General features: G+C 35.9%; 1 protein-coding gene across 3 annotated transcripts in view; it reads right to left on the bottom strand.

Annotated features, from left to right (window-relative positions):
• The window catches only part of LOC145685994 (traB domain-containing protein), a 55,573-nt gene that overhangs the window by 16,054 nt on the left and 15,977 nt on the right, over window positions 1-23,542 (bottom strand). For all 3 annotated transcript variants that reach the window (XM_081758808.1, XM_081758807.1, XM_081758806.1), the window contains exons 4-7: window positions 16,945-17,059; window positions 11,110-11,246; window positions 5,779-5,918; window positions 3,113-3,285 (exon numbers count right to left, since the gene is read on the bottom strand). In XM_081758808.1, the coding sequence (XP_081614934.1) occupies window positions 3,113-3,285; window positions 5,779-5,918; window positions 11,110-11,246; window positions 16,945-17,059 (565 nt within the window). The remainder of the gene's footprint in view (window positions 1-3,112; window positions 3,286-5,778; window positions 5,919-11,109; window positions 11,247-16,944; window positions 17,060-23,542) is intronic.

Raw genomic sequence — 23,542 nt, 5'->3', positions numbered from 1 at the left:
TCACATCTTCTAAAGTCAAGTGTACCTGATTGGAGGGCGTGAGTCAACTGGTTCACAAGGGTGAACAAAATTATGTATCATCTGTTTCTTTTTCTCCCTATTACCGACATGAATCAAACCAATGAGCCTTGCATTTTGTCAACGCTGTTAATTATAGCAAAGCGTACAGTACGTTACAACCAAGTTCCCATAGCAACCTTTGATCAGCTGTTGTACTTGAAAGCAGTTGGAATTGTAAGCAACGAATCACAAGCTAGTCCGTTAAAGAAATATATTCTCAGACTAGGAGGTCTACACACGATTATGAGTTTCCTTGGGTGGATTTTATTTTATATATATATTTATATATATATATATATATATAATATCATGATAGGATCCGGTTTGGCTGAAATTTTGTAGATTGTGTACCCAGGTCAACATCACTGCAAAAGATGCATTCCAGAAGTGTTAGTACCTGATTGCATCTTTTGTTATTTGAATTATCCTAACAGTAACGCACATTCTCCTAACATGTGATACACTTAATCCAACACTGACGCGCAGACTACTTGTAATACAAGGACAATAATCTGCAAAACTCTATACACCTTAAAGAGTTCTATTATTATTCTTATTAAATAATTTTGAAATTAGTAGACAAAGCAGAGTACAGTTTTTCTATAATATACACAAAATCACGTTCTGTGTAAGTTAACAGAAAACTTTTCAAATCATACTTTTTAGTATCGAGTGGCTAAAGTGTATCGTCCAAGGTTCGATTTCCGGCGATTTCAATGGGTTACCTGCTTTGGATATAAATCCAGTAGTGATTTGGATTCAATTTTAAATATTAGGCCCATTCTCATTTGGTCTTAGTGCCAGAGTTGTGAAAAATCTATTGTTTTAATTCCAGCTCAATGGGCTTCATTAGGCAAAATCGGATTTTATTGGGCTAAATTGGGTTTCATTAAATTTTGTATGTATATTTAATGCCATATTTCTACTTAAAATACTATGTTCCATTGTACACATGAAACTATGGAATTCCCATGTGGGGCGCGATGGCTGGGATTTCTGGCGCGAGATCCTGATTCGCTCCCAGCTCCCGCCAAGCGGGCTTGGTTGTGGACAAACGAAGTGTGCAGGGATTTTCTCGAGTTATGCTGTTTTCTCCCACTTCAGTCGTATGTCACCCTTATCATCCATCCCATCATCTCTGTCTCCCTTACCTCGGTGCATAATCGTAAGATATTGAATTAAACTTAAAAGTAACGAAAAAGTAATTAAAAAAAAATGCACAAGGGAATTCATAGAGCTCCATCTGCGTTATATGGAACATATTTTGCACCATTGCTTCTCACTTATATTTCGATTTCTAGAAAGAAAGAAGTACACAATTTTGTACAGTAACAAAGAGAGGGTAATTCTATATAATACAGAACAGGAATAAAATCCCCTATTCACTCAGGATTGAAATCCTTGGGCCAGCCGTTCTAACAAAAGATTCTTTTAGTTTCTGTCAAAACATGTCAGCAAATACTGGGATAGTACTTCAAGTTCAGGAGTCAGAGAAAAAAAAAAAGCGGTTTTTACTGAATGAATGTTGTCTAGTAAGTTTCTTGTCTTGGAAATTGATTTTTTTTTTTTTAATTCCCATTTACAGTTGCCAATTTGCTTTCTTAAATTGATTTTACGACTAAAGGGCCTTTGTAACATGCGATAATGGTACTTTACGTCACATATTCCACCAGATACGCAAGAATTCGGAGTTTCACGATCTGATTTCCGTTAGTGGTGAGAAGATAGATGTGCATCTTTACTAACTTACTTTTCTAAGCGAAACGATTTCGATTTGTAATTACTTTATATATTGTACACCAAATTTCATGTCTCTAACCTTAAAAGATTTCGAGATTTGATCATCTTGTTTCAGTAATTGTAATCCCACTCTTTTTCTTTCCTTCTAGGGGTAGTATCAAAAAACGCTGAAACACATGTCTAGTTAATTATTTTAATTCAGAGGTATGGACATTTTACTATAATAATTGCCATCTCAATTTTCTCCTTTCATCGTCTAAGTTCCAAAAATCCTTCCTTCGTGGTGCCTTCTGTTGCAAATCCTCTACGCAGTCAAAATTTCAAGTTTCTAACTTTAGCGGTTTGGGTTGGCGTTGATCGGTCAGTCACTCACTCACTCACTCACTCAGAGCTTCTTTTATACATATATATAGAGAGATAATTGAACATTTTTACAGTGAATTCGATTCGTTATTTTCAATGGTATTCCGTTCTGGTAATGATCTATTGATAAATACTTATTTGAAGCTAATTCTAATACTATACATGTACTGAGAAACACAATTGGGAAAACTAATTACCGGTAGAAAAAAAAACTAGTTACCGGTATAATTACATTAAGGTTATTGTGTCAATACAAGTTTTAAAGTGTATTTCTTTTGGGTTTCTTCGTGTGAGTTTAACAAAAAAAAAAAGTGTAGAGGAGATTTTTGGGCTGGGGAAAATTCGAACAACTCTGCTTAGTATTGAACGGGGAAGTTAAACTCTAATCACCCAATTGTTTATCATCTAATCCACTTCAAACATACAAAAATTGTAAACAGAGTTACCAATTTTTACCAGCGAACTGGCACGCGTATTATTCACTTTATGCCATAAATTCCACCATTCTTTTATTCCTTAAGCGGGGCTTTTCTTTCTATTAAGCATGTACTGGTCTGATACGGGATGACCATTTCACCATTCCATTCAATTCCACTCTTCCATTCACTTCCACTCTTCCATTCCAGTATGAAAAATGCCTACGTCCAAACAACGCATAATTCGCTTAAACTATTGATAACTATTAATACAAAACTAACCTGGGTTTAAATACGATAAGCATCAAACAATCCATATCCAACATTTGAGTCAATAAATAATTTCGTTTTTAAAAATAAACGTAAAACTATGTTGACTTCCACTGCTTCAATTTAATATTTTCTTGGTTTAAGTAATATCGATGTATTGAAAGCTTCTGAATCGTACAATAGGATTCACAACTAGTAACAATGCAGAATTACATTGACGAACTGTTCCAAGTAACTTAGTAAGAACTTAGAAGTACCCTTACCATGCCTGACGTGTTGACATGCCACTACTGATGCAGCGAACTGTAAAGAGTGTGTCAGGTATACATCACGTTCTTTTACGAATACTTGACTCAATGCTGGGAATTCACCAGTCATTTCCGCTAGCATTTCCTCCAACAAATCACGCTGTTTACATTGTTCCACATCTTCTTTACTTAAAAAAAAGAAAAGAAAAGTATATTATTTCTTTAGTTTATTTGTTTTTGTTTTATTTCATTTTACAAAAAGTTACACAATTAAACAGCACCAAATGACAAAGAAAATTTACGATTTGATTATAAATACGCCTTATCTTGTATCCAAGAAGATCAGAAACAAAGTAAAGAATTTTTTTTCCAATATTAAATAATATTCTATAACCACCACTAGCAAGAAACGTTGTCTTCATATAGATCTGTGCAAATCATCGTGGTATTCAATATTATGAATTTATTGGCACTGAATGTCATTAACAGAGTCAAAGTAGCAGAAATATTGTTACTACCTACCAATTCGGTTTCTTTTATAGGAAAACTGCCTCCTCTCTGGTTCGATTCTTTCAATTTTCTTCATATCAATTCTCAAGATTCATTTGCTCTCCTATCTGCAAAGAAGTGTATGGAGTTGAAGGGGGGAGGGATGAAAGCTTGTTGAATATGATGTATCAATCCATTTTATTCCTGAAGTTGATTACCAATAACTTTCGATATCATTAGTTTCGGACAGCCTTTCCATTGCTATTATAATTCTGTTTCCTTTTGAAATTTTATGAAAGATCTTTTTGCAACTTTACAAGTTCTTTTCTCACTCCCTTCTATATAGCAAGCAATATACGCTGAAATTCTTGAGTAGACGAGCTGATGTAAATAAAATTCCTATCATCTGAGAGAAGGCCTTGCACTAATTATACTTTCAATCAGGGTCGGCTCTACCATATATGCAACACGTGCATTTGCACGGAACGGCAAATTTCGACGACGGCAAAATATGTCATAAAATAAATATTTCTTGTTAGAAACAGACTTAATGATGATGGCAATTAAATTCACTAAGCTGACCATCTATTTGAATACTACATGCATAAATCATGTTTAGGTCTTATTAGTTTAAGGTCACATGGACAGTGCTAAAGCAAAACGGTTAACAAATCCCAGCATGAATTGCTTGAATGTTATTAAACACAAGAACTCAATTTTCGAAAATCAGCGAACACCTGTTCTATTTAGATAGTTAACACAGTTTTGATATAAAAAAGCAGTCTTGTCTTTGTCACAAACAAGTTCCTTATCACTAACGATAGAAAAAAGTTCTTTTTTTTAATTCTTTTAACAGGTGTAGAAGGAAACTCAAGAAATAAAGATAAAAGAGCTAGTTGCACTGCAATTGCAAGCTGATATATTGAGATTGAAGGTCGATATTGAATTCTATACAAAGGACTACCATCTTTCCTCTGCAGGTGTGCTTGCTTTCTCTCTCATTAACATAATATATTATTAAAGAAAAAAACAGACACAAAGAGATTGTTTATAGTATTCAGGCCTTTTTGAGTGCAAGTGCCCTTTCCCTTCCCTTCGTTGTTCATGATGGTGTAGCATACTGAAATGTTGGTTTTAAGATTTCCTCTTTCTGGAGAAAGGGGGGGGGGGAAGCAAATTATGCCATTGCACAGGACGGCAAACTGCCTAGAGCCTGCTCTGCTTTCAATGTTATACATCATTCCGTTATGGAATGTTATTCCTTACACTTGCAAAATAGTGAACATTATAAATTTATAGCAGAGTATAGATTACGTGGTCAAGCTGAAAGAGGTAATATAGATTTACTTATTATTATTTAAAAGCTATTCATGTTAATATTAAGTAGTATTTTAAACTGACTGTAAGAATATGAAGTACTACTTTCTGTAATTAACAGCTCAGATCAGCACTGAAACTCACTACCTTCATCGCAGAAAAGATTTGGCTCAAAGGGAGGCAGTCCATGACATATCAACTAAATATATTCTAAATGTAAATATAAAAATTATCTTTGTGTATTTCCCCAATTTCAAATGGTGAGAACAAGTTCGAGAGTTTAAAAAAATGAATGGATCAAAAGCGTTATAATAGACACATTGAACATACTTCTCCGAGCTGTAAGACGTGGAAACAAAGAAAAAAATAATCTTTATATAAACCTAGTTCAACAATTGTGATCATTATCTACAGAAGTTTATTTGTATTATTAGTTGGTCGAGCGATTTAAAAATATATTTTTTGCCTTTTCGATACCTCAAGCTTTGAAAGAACGCTTTTTCGAGCCATGCACATTAAAGTTACTTTGATTTATTTTGTACAATAATACCTTGCAAACTCATCGTCTTGTTCAGAACAGCATTCCGATTCAGATCTTCGTATAACCTCAATAACTAACAAGAAACCATAACACATTCCCTTACCCAATCGCTTTCCTAATATTACATGAATATTATGACATCTGTCTCAAACACATAGATAGGGTGAAAACCAGAGTGATCAAAACGTGTACTTACACATCTAAATTGCATATTTAAAGGATGTGCAATGACATATTTACAGACTATTCCTTTAAAATGCATGGGAAAACAAAACGTCTTGACCATTGTCAATGATAAAATCATATATCGTACTAAGGACAAGAATGTGCTTACCTAATTGGTTCCTTAGACATAATGATATGCCATGTAAGTCGAAGTTTTTGCCACCATGAAAGCGACGCAAGAGCTCTTTGTAGAGTTATGTGAATAGGCCGGTCTCCAAGATGAATGCCACAACCTGGCACGTGCTTAGCCTTTAAAAATAATAATAATCATCATATTAATCCTGGATGCAATACCACGAGTATATACAATTGAAAGAAACACAATGAATTTTGCCGTCAAATGTCTAACAGGATTGAGACTGAAATTTTGGTATTGATTTCCCTGACTCGCGACACCGTGTACGCGTACACTATTATTTATGGCTACCTTAAGAAGACAAATTCATTTTTCTCCCCTCCACCACCATCCCCATACCCGTCCAATGCTCTTCTTTTTATTTTCTAAATATTTTATTTCTGCCTAATTGGATGAAATGGTCACGTAATAAATTTGAAATGTGAAGAGTTTTTTCTTTCTTTTTTCATTTTTTTTCCTTTTTTTCAAAAATTAGTTTTCGTCTTGTCTTTTACGGAATGTATTCTTTTACTTTCGTTTTATCTTTATTGTGTCACATATTTTATATCGATTTAAAGCGTAAGCCTATGTACTTCCAGCAAGTTTTGAATCTGAAAACCAAGTACAGAAAAGCCGGTTCGCCAGCGTTAGGCTCTATAATGTAGCGTATCCGAAGGAGGGCTCTTTGAGTTAAATCAATCAGTCTATTTGATTGACTGAACTTCTCAATTAGAACTACGTTCAGTGGACTCGCACTCATCTTGGTCTCAACTGAGCTTGCGCTAGTTTCGGCCTCAGTTGGGCTCGTGCTCATCTCGGGGTCAGTTGGCTCCCGCTCATCTCAGACTCAGTTGGCCTCGCGGTCATCTCGGGCTCAGCTGGACTCGCGCTAATCTCAAACTCAGTTGGACTTGCGGTCACCTCGTTTTCACCTGGGCTCAATCGTGTTTATTTTGATCAATATACATATATGAATAGTTAATTTGGATGAATTGGTCATGTAACAAATTTTGAATGTTCCAAGAGATTTTTAAAAAATTAGTTTTCGTTTTATCTTTCACTGAGTTTGTTTTCTTACTTTTGTATGTATGGATAAAGAAAAGTTTTTGTTTAGTGAAAGAAAAGAAAATTATAATAAACATAGTACAAATTACAAAAGTACCTCGGAAGTTCCAGATATACATAAGTGTATACATATACATATATATAAATTGAGAGAGTAACTAAATTATAGAATAACAATATGAAAGTAATTTTACAAAATACCAAAGGAAAGAAAAAAGAAAGAAAAATATTACTCAATAGGAATATTGTACTCCTAAGGTGAACAAGGTTACCAGTAGTAGAACGGAAGTTCCGGAAACCAAATTATAGATTGGAGAGCAAAGAGTTAGTTTCCAAATACCATACTAAGTATGCATTGATCATTTTCTCCAATAACTTGCATAAGCAACTCATTAAGACAATTGGCGCTAGACGTAGCCGATTTCCCAGGTTTTAGGATAGAACAAAGATAAGCTTTACGCCAGGCAGCAGGAAAGAATCCTTCAATTCAAATACAATTATAGAAATCTAAAAGACGTTTGCCAGCGATAGGAAGATTGCCAAACATAGCATAATGTTTGGAATTTTGGCCAGGTCCAGTGATTTTTGTGCTAGTGGGAGCAGTGGTAAGTTCAGCAGTAGTCAAAAGAAAGTAGTAATCTCCACTATTTGATGATGTAAAATATAAGATCTATACACTACTCGTGTTTTAACTTGTAGAGAGCAAGGCGAATAATCAGCTGAAGTAGAAACTGCAACAAAATACTGGCCAAATTCACTGGCAGTCCGCTTCTGGTAAGCGGTCAGTTCGTCCTGCACAAGGAAATGAAATCTTTGAGTTTTACGTCCCACGGTTATGCCGGTTAGGCTAAAGGAGACGGTGATAATGAGAAATGAATGAAATGGTGGAATGAAGAAAGTGGGAGGAAACGGGAGAACCCGAGAAAACCCACGAGCACGATGTTTGTCCACCACAGTCCTGCACAAGGAGTGCACAAACGTCGACGAAAGTGGAATAGCCATGAAGACGACGAACTTTGGACTAAACAACACTCATTGAACTATCTACAGCTAAACTGCAGATATCATACCAGCTACGTCAGTTTCCTTGTTTAATCAAAAATGAAATGAAATGAAATCTTTAAGTTTTACGTTCCACGTTTATGCCGGTTAGCCAAAAGGAGACGGTGATGATGAAAGATGAGTTAAATGGTAGAATGAAGAAAGTGGAAGGAAACGGGAGAACCCCGAGAAAACCCACGAGCACGGTGTTTGTCCACCACAAAGTCCACACGGCGCGAGCTGGGATCAAACCAGGGACCCCAAGCATAAGAGGTGAACGCTCTACCACAGTCACCGCGCGCCCCCTTGTTTAATCAAGTAGCGTGCTCTGGCACAGAGGCGGTGAAATTGTGCTAAATTGTCAGTAGTAGGAGCTCGATTAAAGCAACGAAGTGTTTGACATTATGCAAGAATAGCTGGATGTATTTCTTCCGACCACCAAGGAGCAATATGTTTCCGAGGAGTCCTATCTAATAATGGAATCTACACATTAGCAGCAGATACCACATTTGTGCGGTCAACAGAAAGCTGGAGCTCTGATATAAAGCCAAAACTGCCAGAAAACTGCCGCTAGTCTGCACGGCGGAGATCGTAACGTGGCAAATGAATAAACTGTAAAGCAGGTAGCCCGGTGAAAATGATCGGAAATTGATCACTGTCGCATAAATCATGGTAGATATGCCCCTGAAAATTAACTGCAAGTCGTGGGCTGCAGAAAAGATTCAGATGTGAACAGTTCCTGTGGCAGTGGTAAAATATTTTGAACTACCTTATCGTTTAATAAGGAAGTGTCGAGAAAAGTTACAAATTCTCGACTTCGAGACTCAGTACGAAGAGAACCCCACAGTTCATGATAAGAATTGAAATCTCCCGCACCAGAATAAGTGGATGTGGAAGTTGATGATATATGTCACCTAGATCTGCCCCGAAACGCAAATAGCTAGAGCCCGGAAATCGCTGTTTACTTAGATAGAAGTGGGATATTTGTTCTCTATTCCAACTGCTAATCCATCAGTTGCACGATCATCACCGTCCTTGTTATGGCGATAAACAATGCAGCTGGAAACAACAGAAGAGCGAGAAGCAATAGGGTGAGATTCTTGGAAACAGAAAACGACAGCAGACTGAACGACAGTTAGAAGGTGTTTTAATTCTTCAAGTGAGTGCACCGGCTATATATATTCCATTATAAAAGAACAGTTATGGGTTAAAATTAACAAAGACGGAAGCTTTACTATATTTCCCCATTTTCTTCTTACTTTTAAAAGGAAGGAAATTATTAAGACTGTCCTCCACCATACGTTTCATCATAGAAGTATCACTCTGTGCGTGACTGAGTGATAAGTGTTTCTATTTTTTTCTTATCTAAAGAACTCAAAGACTGCTGATAAGCAGGTTTCTATTTCATAATAAAAGTGATAGGGGTGAAACGATGAGATTTAACAGATCGCTCAACTGCATGGTCTGATGTGCATTTTGTTTCTGTAGTAGGAGATTTGTTAGGTCGTTTCGGTGTAGAAGGTGATGTACTCTTTCCTTCAAGAAGGGAAGAATTGTTCCCTCAAGGATCGTTGACCAGGATCTCCAGGAATTTCTCCAGAAGTAGCGGTAGTTTGGGTACCAATGGATGTTGGTGGTTGCTGTGCAGTATTCATTGCTGGCGCAAGAGAAAGATCACATATTTGAGTACTGACATCAAAAGTCTGTATTGCGTGTGAATGAGTAAATTTCACAGCAGATGAAAACGCGGAGGCAAAATGACGCGCCAGTTGGATATGGCGCTTGGCCTCGGCGGAATTCTTTTCAGAAAACGTAAGTACACGGAGTACTGTTCGTCCTTGAGTGTCGAACAGTCTCGAGACCAAGCCGAATGAGCTGCTTTACAAATGGCACATTTAGGTGGGGTCGTACATTATGTTGGATCATGTCCTGCGTCAGAACAATTGCTACAGATGGCAGAGGCACTGCATGACGTAGATAAATGGCCAAAATGCTTGCATTTAAAACAGCGCAAAGAGAGAGGAATACGATCTCACCTTTAAGCGATTATATGCTACACTAAGATTGGCAGGTGGGTATGAGATGCCACACGAAATGACATAACAATTTGTCGATTGTAATTCGCCACTCCTGCAGGTGTGGATTCGCTTAACGTCATAACATACTGCTCAAGCAATTCATCCTTTATCTCGGCTTCCGACGAGCTTGGAAGGCCAAAACAAGTAACCACGCCTTTGCTAATATTTAGTTAATTAAGTGCTTTAAACTTGTATGGGGCTGTGTCTAAGTTTGCGAATATACCCCGGTGAAAAAGCTCTAGTGGCAATATGCTGCAAATGTCTTAAGTAAAATAAGAGGTGAAAGTTTATTCAAACTACCATCAGTTTCTTCCTTTGCATCTTGAATGACCAAATATTGTGAGACATGTTCACCTATTTGTTTTCCTAGTTCACATTCTCTGAGTAACTATCTCTGGTTATTAAGGGAGTCTGATAGTGTGAAAATAACCATAATTTCCTCCACTTTCCCATCATCGTTCTGAAGGACAAACAACGCGGCCAGATACTACTTACCACAATCCTCCTCATGAAGTTGAGCGATGATTCCAGCCCCAATGTGCGAGGTGCCAGTGCCAGTTCTATCCTCGATTGATAGGTACTCTTAAAGAGAGAACCGTCCTACCATCATGGTGGAGATTAGTCTTCTTTACATGTCCAATATTTCGAATTTCTAGCTTTCCCTTTCAGGGTATCACTCCATAAAGTACAGCTAGGCGCACACAAGCTTCATTCCGCCGTCACAAGACCCCAAGACAACCAAAACAAGTTCTAAGAATCATTCCTAGGTCAAAATAATTTAAAATTGCAAATCCAGCTATATCGAAGTACTTAAATCTTTGCCAAATCACAACAGAAAATCAGGTCTGCTTTACCCGAGGCATTATATTGTACAATAACATCATTTTCCTGCAACAGATTCCTGATCTAGATCATAATTTGCAGCAGGGTTTGTACAGAAACTATGATGAGCCCCCCCAACTTCCGACTTGGAGAACCAGAGACTATAACAATTCCAAAAAATTAGGCGATGGGGTCCCCACATTCCCGACGCCGGGACATATAATTCGAGAACAGTTTTCTTCGCATAATGAGCATGTCTCATTTTCCGATAAATCCACATAAGATTCTTTAAACCTACTGGTATAATAATGGTGCCTACCTCTGCAAAAGCTCGTCGAAATTCTCCTCCTGGAGCCATACCAAGTTGTTTCGTGAGATGCGCTGACATGCTCAACAACAGAATGTACATCACTCCTCGTATGAAGCCATTCTGAACAATAGTCGACCTTATTTTTTCTGCAAAATCGAAAACGAAATGTTATCAAAATTACTAAGTTCGGATAATTTATATTTATAGATATTATTTAAGTAGAGGGTGGATTAAAATGCAACAAATTACTTATTTAATATTTTATTAAGACTTAATTCTCTGCGATAACACTGGCCAACAACGATTTTGTTACATTAACAATTTTGGATGTTTCTTATGTATTTTCATCTGCTGATTCCAAAAATAAAGTCAGAAATTTTACATCACTTTTTGTTACATAAACAATTTTGGATGTTTCTTATGATTTTCATCTGCTGATTCCAAAAATGAAATCAGAAATTTTACATCACTTTTATATATATTCCTTGTTTATTAGCATTCGTGGTATATAACATGCCGATTAGAATGAGTATCTGACATTTATATTTCATTTCATTGTGTGTAACGATCTCGTTACTATAGGATCGGAAAGAAGATATAAAAAAAAAAGAAAGAAAAAGAAATAAGGAATAAGTTTCTATGATGTAAAAGTATGTTTGGTTCTCTGAAAGAAAGACTTGTAATTGTATGTAAAACTTCCTTGATTTTGCTTAAAACAAAAAAAAAAAAAAAGGAAAAGAAAGAAAAAAGTAAGAAGATTAGGATTGAGTTTGTTGTTTGTAGATGAGAGAGAAAGAATTCTTATGTTTGTTTGCCTCAAGGTCGCAAGGTCGCTTGCGCGTTGAGTGGCTCACCTAACGCGATCGTAGCGCCGTTTGGCTTCGTGGGTTCGCTCGGCCTTTTCGGCGGCGAACTGATCGATTTGTGCCCAAGGAGGGAGAATGTCCTTGGTCTATTCGTGTATACCGTGGTCTAACGAATACGTCTGTTAATGGGTCGTGTTGGATTCAATCTTGACTTGATTATAGTTTTCTGCGTTCTTTAGTGAGAATTTGTGTGAAATTAACATTGGAAGCAAGAATAAGGAGTTTGTGCTGTGTATTTGTTTCGTGTGTTTTTTCTAAAAAGAAATACTGTGAGAAGTTGAGTGTCACGTACGAGGAACTGACGAGGAACTGACGAAACTGTATAAGCAAGCACAGTTAAAGTATTCTTAAAAGACTGAAGTTTATTAAGTAGCCTCTCTTTATATTTTAACCAGTTTTAAAGGTTCTTGTTAACCTGCTGGATTTGGGAATTACTTTTTATATCATAAAATTGAAATCTTCTTGGCATTTGACAAGGTAAAGAATGTTTTTGTGAATGACATACATAAGAAAGTCATATGAGACACTCATGCCTAAGTTTGGCGCAATCTTTGGATTTCCCTAATCAAAAAAAAAAAAAAAAAAGTTTATTTAGCTTAAATTTTATGAATGGTGGAATGTGAATGGGGGAGATTCAAGAAAGAACTGTCTTGGATATCCTGCCTTAGACGGCTTAATCCTTGCTAAATGATTATCTTTTAATGTGTTTTCCCCATTGAACTCGTTGTGTGTGTCTTTGGCAATCTTACCAAAAGGTGGAATGCCGATGCAGGAGATGCTAGTGTGAGCAGAAGTTAATTTGGTTTTGCTAAAATAGGCTTGGTCATACTTTTGTGTCAAAGCTCTCTTTGCTCTTTATTATTGTGAGAGTTATGCTGACCAAGTGGTGGAATGCGAAGGTGGGATATCGAAGGACTGCTAATTGCTCGAACATACAAAATGAAGAAAATTGGGCCTGAGTATAATTCCTGTTGATCTGGTTTAATTATTGTGCAAAGAATCTTGTTGTTCTTGTTGAAAGAGAGATCTAATTGGTCTAGTGGTCGCATGACAAAAAAATAAAGATTTTACAAAGATTTGCTTGTTCAAATTGACCTAAGTCTTGGTCGGAAATTTGAAGCAATTTATCACAGCTATAACATTTTTTTTTTTAATTTTTTTTAATTTTGTGTAAGTCGAAATGCTACCCAAACTAAGGATATATACAGAGGTAACTATGTTAATGGAGTCAGTGTGAGGTGAGTGTCATTTAATTAAATTTCTAGTTGGTTGTCCTTTGTGTCTGTTATATGTTTGTGGGTTGTTTGATTGTCTCCATTCGAGTTACGATTAAGATCTAGGGCTTTATTAAATTTTTGAATGAAATTTCGATCGCGTTTGATAACTCAGCATTTAGTGAAATGGGCTGTAAGCCATTTAGTTTATTGAATACCTTTGTTTGCTTTTGGAATAATTTCAGCTTGAATGGCGTCGAGATGTTACTTTTTTTTTTTTATGAGATTCAATGTGATGCCGATTACGAAAGACCTATGTGGTGAGGCACGACTGCCGAATGATCTCTGTTGGATTCTAATTAAAGTAACTATTTGAATGATGGTTGATCCCAGATTATTCCTTTGGACGTAGTTGAGTTTGAAAGCCCCCCCGATTTTGGCTCATTTGAATTTCAGGAATATATTTGAGTACTAATACTTGAGAAATTGAGGCTAAGCAAAATTTTTTTTCTCTCTTCTTCTTCTTTGGAATGTTAAAATTGGTCAGATCTCGTAGAGGATTTACATAAATTTGAGATTACAAATTACAACCGAATTAGGATAATTGATATTTTTATTAGTTCACGTAAATTAATTCGAGATTGATAATTTCTACCAATTAGACACAAACCGTCGAAGAATATTGTATTACCGTTGGGTATCTGGTCGAGCAGATATCATCTGTGTATATATTATTGTAAATAAAATTGTTAAGTTGAATTGTTGTTGTTATTATTTAATGGATATAAGTGTAGTTATGTTATGGTTGGTGTTTTAATTGAATAAATACTGAATTATCTTTCCCTGGCTGCGGTCTTCACTGTGTACCACCGGGTGGTGTCCATCCTCGTAGATCCCTCTGTGGTTGCGCTTAGGGTGTTGCTAACAGGTCAACATGTCTTGAGACTATTATATCCATAAATGTTGTCCTCTTAGCATCGACTCTGGCGCTGACAGCGGATGGGAACGCTACATGTGTCAACAATTGACTTATAAGGTTTGGTGATTGTTGCCTTGAATTCACGAGTTACAATGACATTTCCTACAAAACTGTGATTGTAAGATACAGTTCACAGAAGAATAGAAGCTTTCTTAAAAGAAAGAAGCTAATTCTGTGCTCTCTTCCGCTGTCAACTGAATTGTGATAGAAGTGTGTAATGCCGTCCATATTAGTGCATTATAAGGAGTAGTTGAGTTGAGTTGCTTTTGGGTTTAACGTCCCGTTCAACAGCGAAGCTATATGAGACGTCGACCTACTGATTAACGTGGAATCCGAACCACATGAGCTCCCACCGGGAATTATAAGTAGTAGTTGAGTTGAGTTGATTTTGAGTTTAACGTCCCATTCAGCAGCGAGGCTATATGAGACGTGGACCTACTGATTAACGTGGAATCCGAACCACATGAGCTCCCACCGGGAATTATAAGGAGTAGTTTAAAAGTGTATAATGTATAAGAAACATGTCTCTACACTGTATTAATGATGGAAACAACTTCTGTTACGTAGGTGTGTAGTGAGCTGACTTTCAAAGTTTACTGACTTAACAAGAGGCGAAAGTTTATTCCTCTAATAGGAAGTTTATAACTGTTATTTTAACAACAAAATAGACCAGAACAAGACGTGGGTTCCAGAAATTTGTTGTGTCAAATGTGTAACACTATTAACTGCCTGGTTAAAAGGATCCCGTCATATGACATTTGCAGTCCCTATAATATGGCGCGAACCTAAGGAACATTTGACAGACTACTACATCTGCTTGACAAATATATCTGGAATAAGTTCGAAGTCCAGACACACTATTAAATATCCATCTTTAGATGCAGCAATTCGACAGGTGCTTCATGGGCCAAAACTTCTCATACAAAATCCACCAGATGACATAACAACGACTGAAGAATTTCCTGATGTTCAGGATGAATTACAGAATGATTCACATTTTGCAGATGATGATGCTATAAATGAACCTCACTTTAAAATACAGGAGGATTTAATGATTTGGTTCGGAACCTTGGTTTAAATAAAAGCAAGACACAATTACTCGCCTCAAGCTTGAAAGGAAAGAAGCTACTGTAGGATGACACCAAAGTTTTTTTTTTTTTTTTTTTTTTTTTTGCCAACACCAAAAGGAATTTGAGCATTTGTTTTCTAAAGAGAACGACCTAGTCTTCTGCAACAATGCTTAGAATTTGTTTCAGTCATTGGGTATTGAGCATAAATCTAAGGATTGGCGTTTGTTCACAGACTCCTCGAAAACAAGTCTGAAAAGTATTACTTCATAATGGAAATATATATCTATCTAATTCTTTAGCCCATGCAGTTGGTTTGAAAGAAAATTATAAAACTATAAAGCTCTTACTATACGCTATCAAGTATGGCAATTTTTCTTGACAGATATGTGGGGATTTGGAAGTTGTAGCCATATTAATTGGGTTACAGTTTGACTATATTAAATTTTGCTGCTTCTTGTGTAAGTAGAATAGCAGAGATAAGTGTTAACCATTATATTAAAAATAACTGGCCAAAGACAAAGAGAGAGAGAATCATTTAATCCAGGACAAGAAAATGTTCTTGACCAACTACTTGCATGTTCTCAAAACATCTTGCTGCCTGCATTGCATATCAAACTAGACCTGATTAAGAATTTTGTGAAAGCATTCGATCGTGATGGTCGTGCATTTCTCTTCCTGAAAAAATGTTCCCAAGGATCAGTGAAGCTAAACTGAAAGAAGAAATATTTGCTGGGAACTGATGAAAGAAACGCAATTTAAAAAACACTTAAATATGCAAGAAGCAGCTGCATGGCAATCTTACAAAAAAGTTGTCATGAACTTCCTAGGAAACTTCAGGTCTGATAACTACAGAGAACTTGTCAGTGAGACAATTGAGAACTACAAGGTAATGGGATGTAATGTCTTCAGAAATACACTTTCTGCACTCCCATCTTGAGTTCTTACTGAAAATCTAGGAGCCGTTAGCGACGAACACGGGGAGCGTTTGCACCAGGACATCGCAGAAATGGAAAGGCGCCACCAGGGTAAATGGTGTAAAAATAGATTGGCAGACTACTGTTGGACACTGAAGAGAGATGTTCCTCAAGCGAAGTACAGCAGAAAATCCAATTCACATACACTTTCGGTGAATAAATTTAATTTCAGCTAAGCTATCATAATACTATAGTGAATAGACCCGAAAAAAATGTTCTTTTAAGTGATTACTCGAAAACCCCCAGGAGATGGAAAGGTTCTGGAAAAATATTCTAAATCAGCACAAAGCAGTAAGATAGTAACACCCATTGTTTCCCTTATAACATAAAGTTCATATTTTGTTGACCAGTGTAATTTGAAATTAGTTTGAAACAGAATGGCAACGGGGTTTCCTAAGAGAATAAGAACGAATCTGGTAATTTAATCAAGAATAATATTTTAGTCAGATAGCGTAGTGCAATTCAGTTTAAAGGAAAATAATTTTATTTTTATTTATCTTTAATGTCATTACGTAAGTTGAATTTTCTTTCTGCATTAGCGTGGTGACCTTAATAAAACCCACTTATTTACCAAATTAATATTAGTAGTATTATTACAAACACAAAAAGATATAAAACAAAAAAGTAGTTTCCTTCAATACAATGTCATTTATTGGATAGTCCAATTCAGTTTAAGTTTCAGGAATACATTATGTTCATTAACAACTGCTTGAATTTATTAAAAGGAAAGAATAAACTTACCAAAATTCAAATTTTTTGCTTCTTCAAGTATCGTCTCTTCATCTAACTGTAAAATATTGACTCGAGCTTTGCACAATTCAACAACTATCACGTTTGGTTGAACCTGCCGGATAGTCTGCGAAAGAATTGAATCTATCATTAAAAGTTCTAATTAAAAAGCGTTGTTTTACTGACTTGAAATTTTGATTCCTGGAAAAAAGTTTACACTCTCTAGTTTTGCTCTCGCTCTCACTTGGAGCGTTGTTTACTTATGGAGGATAAAAGCTGAAAAATAGTAACAAAAACATCAAGGAAATGAGACACGGACACATCACGTAACTTTCTTACTTAGATCTAAATATTAGAAGACATAGTAATAAATTTGTTACCAGCGTTTACCATAAGCCCACTGGCGATACACACTATATATATTAGATCCACACATTCATTAATGACCAAACCCAATATATGGAAAATCTTCCTCCTCGAACAAGTCTCCAAAGGAGAACCGAAAGCTAGAAAGTTTAAGATTTTCAGGAAACAGAATTTGAAGTAAGTAAAACAACTGTTATAATTTCTTAAAGTGTTAGCAAATGTTAATAAACTTTAGTGAACTATGTCTGGAGTTTTTCACAGGTATTTAAAACACTACATGTACTCACCATTCCGTATATCTTTCCAATGATCTATATGTTTTCCAAAGCTCCTAGAGCCGTATCAAAACTACCTTCAAAGGACAAAAGTGTGAGGTGACAAAGATTACAACAAAAACAGGAATACAACAGAAGAGCAGTTTTACGAAATGATTAATTTCGACAAACGTATTTACGAAAGCGCCTTCTACTGGGTGACATTGCATTCGTATGCTTCAATCATGTGTTTGCTTTTAGTTACCGGTACATACTCTCTGTCCCACCCTAGGAAGATTATAAAACGGAAATGACGTTCAACTAGCGCGATGTTGCCACTTATTATGAGTAGGAGGAAGCCGATTTGAGAAAATAAAAAAGAACACAAACCAAACTGCGCAGCGGTAAGCGACTCAATTATAATAATAATAATAATAATAATAATAATAATAATAATAATAATAATAATAATAATAATAATAATAATAATAATAATAGAAGAGGAATTGTAATTACTTACCTCACGTAATCTATTCCTGGAGGCAAGAAGCACCCAAATCATTACTCCACACAAGTTCAGTGGGAGGGAATTCGCAATGATAAGGGGGAGACGAAGAACTTAATGCCTTCTATTCTGTAGGAGACTTCTGTGTTAGAAGCAACTTTATTTAGCATTTGTATTACTTCAAATTTGTTGCAGCTTGAATCACATTCAACACTTTTCTTTTTAACCACTCTACAATTTCTTTTTTGGAACATGATTTCGTAAGGATTTTTTCGTCTTTTATTGAGTATGTGCGGTCATTATCTATAACAATCACGGAATTTGGTGGTACATTCGGAAAGAGTATTTCTTGGAAATATTCATATTCTGCTGCTCAAATTCTTTGTGATAATCAGCTGTTTTTGTGCCGCGAAAAACGAGGTCAGCTCCAGGAATTTACCCACTCTCAGTCATGGTATGAATCACACTATTACTCCCCCCCCCCCCTTTTTTTTCAGAGATGCCTTGACGCCTAAGGACAAACCCTCTCTCCAGCTTCACTGCCTGGTTTCGAAAATATGAATAAACGTTTAATAACATGATTTTTTCACCAGTAGAAAGAGGTTTCCCTTCTTTCTTTGCTTCTTATAACAATGTGGGAATTTTTAGCCACTGTCTCCAAAAATACCACTATAGCAGTTAAACACAAAATTAACTACTAACAGCACTAATAATAACACAGATAACACGGAATAACTATAACAAGAAAATAACAAAATAAAACAAAACAGAAGAAATTTGCACAACAAAATTCACTGAACTATCACAGAACACAATGAATCAAAACTGTCATCCCGCTTCCGCCGACGTGGCAACAACTGAGCTCATGTTGCCAAACTTACCTTATCGTAAGAAGTTTAACTGATAAAGAATGAGTTTGCATACCTCTATTATTATTCTAACTGTCAGTCTTACTTTCGTCGTGTATCTACTGCAAAAGTAGCTCCATTTTAAAAAAGTTTTTCGATACACTAATATTTGAGTGAGAGTAAATCTGACAATCTTACTTGTGTCATGCTTCTGCTGTTGTTGTCGGCTACCGTTAGGGTTGCAAGCACTTATATTAATATGCTAGATGAACTTACCAGCTACGCTGGACACACGAACAATTATAAACTGCCGCGCAAGTCAACTCTGAAGTTTAATTTGTTTTTACCACAATCTTCAAAAACATTTTAAATTCTGTCACTAACCGAATTCACCAAAACTGTTTTTGGTCTTAAACCGGCTCGTTTTTCTACTAAAAAACGGTTCGGTTTTCTATTAAAATCGGCATCAGTTACAAACGCAACAGTTTTTAAATTCGAAAGAATTTTCTCTGAAAATCGGAATTTTCATAATCTTCCCAGTTTTTGAAAAAATCTGTCGGTTCTTTTAAAAACCGTTATTTCTTTACGCACCAGTAGTATGGAATACCACACAGGATAGTGGGTGGTCCGGAACCCTCCCCCGTAAAAGTTGTTTTAGGCTTCATTTTTTACAAATTTATATTCCCCCACCGCTTCAATGACTTGTTCAAGCGAATTTAGTTTTGCTTAAATACTTTCAATAGAGAAAGGGCAAGCGCATTTAAACAGGTTCTACATCGTAAATAACAATAAAATACATAAAAAATACAGTGCACTGAAAATAAGAATAGCATAGGCTATTAACTTTGACAGTTTTAAAATTGGCTACCTATAACTTTGACAAAAATAATAATGCAGGAATAAAAAAAAAAAAAAAAAAACTTTTAGGGGTGTATAGCCCCGGATCGTCCTCCCTGGCCACACTACTGCTACAAATTTAACATAGTTTAAATTTTTGTTACCTTTCGTAAACCTTTCGTGATGAGGAGGGAATCTCATAATTTGTGGATGAAATTAAGAAAACTCAGGGCATAAATAAATTTACAAAACAATCCGAATAAATTTTGAGATAAGACGAGAACTAATCCTTCGATAATTGACACGAGAAGTAAGTCTTCCATGATCGAGACGAGACGAGAAAACCTAATTTCTCGTCTCGTGAGCAACACTATTTGCACAAATTGGAGATTGTCACTATTCATCTAGCGACCACGAAAACTATGAGTTCTACACTAATCTTAATGAGTTTGGACATTTTAATTTTCATCCCCACCATGTGGATGGGGCTAAGCTTAGACTTGAACAGCTTCGGGAGAGTTACTATTTATCTCAGTGACCCCTAAACTATGAATTCGACACTAATATCAATCGTTTCCGATTATTTTTACATATCAACCCACTACCAACACGTAATATACTAAAAGCGCGACCTCCCACTAAAAAGGAAGTCAATACGTACGCCAGGAACTTTTTCTTACAGGGATGTTCAAAATAAAAGGGGGTGTATTCACAAAGCAATATATTCTGTAACTCAACTATTAGTGATAACTGGTTTAATGGTCTCTTCCCTTTCAACCTTCATTTATACGTATCAATTTTCCTTTAAAAAAAAAAAAAAAAAAAAAAAAAAAAAAGCTTAATTATTTCTCGGAAGGAACTGCGGCGCCCAAAAGAGAAGGATTAACCATGTCTATATTGTTGATTGTCTTGATCGAAACTCCGAAACAATGAAATCATGTGCTTTACAAAACCAGACATGAGCATGTGTTTACTTCATATTTTGAAAGGAAAGAAATTAGCAAACTTTTTTTTTGTTAACTGATGCAATAAACATACAACACTGATTGATGGAATTGGATTTGAAGAAAGAATTGGATTCCTTTTCTATCCAGGGGGGTGTGTAAAAAAAAAAAACTGAATGTTAGAAGGGTTTGGAATCTGAAGGGAATTCTCAAAAACGCTAAAATTCCTGGGCTGTCTGCTTATTTTTGAAAAATGTCAAATTTCAGCTTAGTTCTAAGTTGAGCGGCTAGTGAGATACTTAATTTTTTTTTTGCAAAAATTCGGACTCCTCCTCACTCCTCCTTGGTATGCTATTATAATTAATGTGATATGATAACATCTTAATTGGGATTGGGGTCTAATATAAACCGAAAATCTTTTCATTCTGCTTTGCCGTTTGGCCATACATAAAATTGTATTACACACGCTATTAAGTTATTTTAAGTAAAGATATAAATAACTACATAAAGTGACTTGTGTTGTTCACTTCCCACTTGTTCTACGAATAGAGGCAACCGTAAGGTCTGTAACCTTGTTGTATGAGACTATATGCACATGTATAAAGGGACAATAGTCTTTCATCCTTTCTGACAGAAAAGTGCACTTTTTGCTACTGGCTACACTGGTTTGACGCGTTTGACGTATTTCCGTTTTATATTCTTCCTAGGGTGAAACAAAGATTAGTCATATGTCAGTATTCATTTTATTCCCATAGCAACTCTTGGAGCTACTCGCACAGTAATTTTATTCAACTGACCTACACGAAATGTTTTTCCCTTTTTCTTTATATATATATATATTTCAATTCTAATAAACCATGCTTCATTAATCTGTCCATTTAAATTAGTTTCTGTTTCATTCACATCTTAGACTCCGTGAATATTAGACAAGATAAAGGGTTTTCACTTTTTGCACTTTTGATATGTCCTATCAACTTAATGTAAACATTTCTTTTAATATTTAAGCCAATGTATGGTTTCTTCGTATGCGTATAACTTTTCAGAGATCCTGCTATTCTCTGTAACTTTAGTAAAATAATTTTTGTAAGCTGTTAAAGTTTTTCGACTTTTCTTCCCGATTTATGTATTATGTTGATGTCATACCTATTACAACACTTTTTATTATTATTATTATTTATTTATTTAACGATTTGCAATACTGCAATGGTTTGGAACTCTAACCATGATTATCTGTTAATAATTCACTTTTATTTTCTGTATCTTCTTGCTATAGCTAACTTAATGTTGATTGCCATGCATTGCTTGACAACGCCTGAATACTACGGAGACTTGCTGAAGATTTCCTTTAGACCTTATTTCATCTTATCAAACAACTCTTCAGGACAAAAGGTGATTATTAATTTCCAAGATATTGAGAAAGTATTTGATAATGTGGATTGGACTATAATGTTCAGGGCACTGAAAAATCTGAAGGTGGACTATAGGGACAGAAGAATAATATATAAACTAAACAGACCTCATAGAAAAAGAACAGAAAAAAATAAGAATAAGCAAAGGACCAAGGATAGGAAATTCACTGTCTTCACCCTACTCAACATCTACATAGAATGAACTATTAAAAAAATTCTCGGCTAGTAACAAAAAAGACATAAAATAACCGGCAAGATTTTCAGTACAATTAAACTCCTCGCAGAGGCGATCAATCACGGCACAACTGGATGATACTCTGGCAAAAATCGAGCGAGATTGGTATGTAAGCTGCCAGAGCCAATGATCCAAACATTCATCACGAAACACTGTTAAACTATTTGGAGAAAGTTAGCTATCAAAAGAAGCTCGACGTTTGGGTGACACATGATCTGACTCAAAAGCATTTATTCGCTCAAGTTTCTATTTGTGAATCTCTACTGAAACGTAGCGAACTCGAGCCATTTCAGAAGTGGTTGACCCCAAGTGATGAAAACTGGATAGCCGACAACAATGTGGAAAAAACAAAATCGTGCTAGAAGCTCCTCAGTCTGTGGCAAAGCCCACACTAACGGCCAGGAAGTTTATGCTGTGTGTTTTGTAGAATTGAAAGGCATTGTGTGTCACGAGCTGCTACAGCTGGGCAAAATAATAAGACTCGGTTCTGTACTGCCGCTAACTGCGAGAGTACATCTAACAATTCGAAACAAAGGCCGGAACTGGTCAACAGAAAAGGTGTATACCACATTAACAACAGCAAACAGCATACATCTTTAACAAACTGTGAGAAACTGAGAGAATTGGCTGCGAAATTATAATACATCCACAGTACAACCTGGACCTGGCACCATCAGATTATTATTTATTTTGGTATCTGCAAAACTCCCTGAATGGTATCAAGTTAGTCTCAAAAGAGGTTTTCCCGTCCAGCGATATATCAAAGTTTGACAGGGACTAGACTGTGATGGCCAAACGATTAGGAACGAACATCTTGGAAACAGCGTGACTTGTCTGGTGCTCGCGAGGTGCCGTGGTTAGTGTCTTTCAAAGGTGTGAAAAGGATGGTGAAACCAGCACAGAAGCACAAGACATGGGGCAGTCATAACTCATTTGATAACGAACCGTAAAGTTTAACTATTAACGTAAATATTCAACGACCTATAAGTATACGTATCAAATGAATTTTTAAAACAAGGAATGGGATATACAAACCTGTACAGTTAATTCCAATTAATTCACATTATTCTGATAACCTATCTACTGATTTAAGATTTCGAATTTCTATGGTCGTCAAATTTCACGTCATTTATCACTGAGTATTCAATGTTCTTTTCCTCTTGTACTTTACATTTAAACACAATAGAAATCTCACCACCATTCTGAAAGCTC

Source organism: Thermobia domestica, chromosome 5 (assembly GCF_964235325.1).
Source record: "Thermobia domestica chromosome 5, izTheDome1.hap1.1, whole genome shotgun sequence".
Classification (NCBI taxonomy): Eukaryota; Metazoa; Arthropoda; class Insecta; order Zygentoma; family Lepismatidae; genus Thermobia; species Thermobia domestica.
Note: the sequence above shows the minus strand (reverse complement) of the source record. Positions and strands in the feature narration are given on the sequence as shown.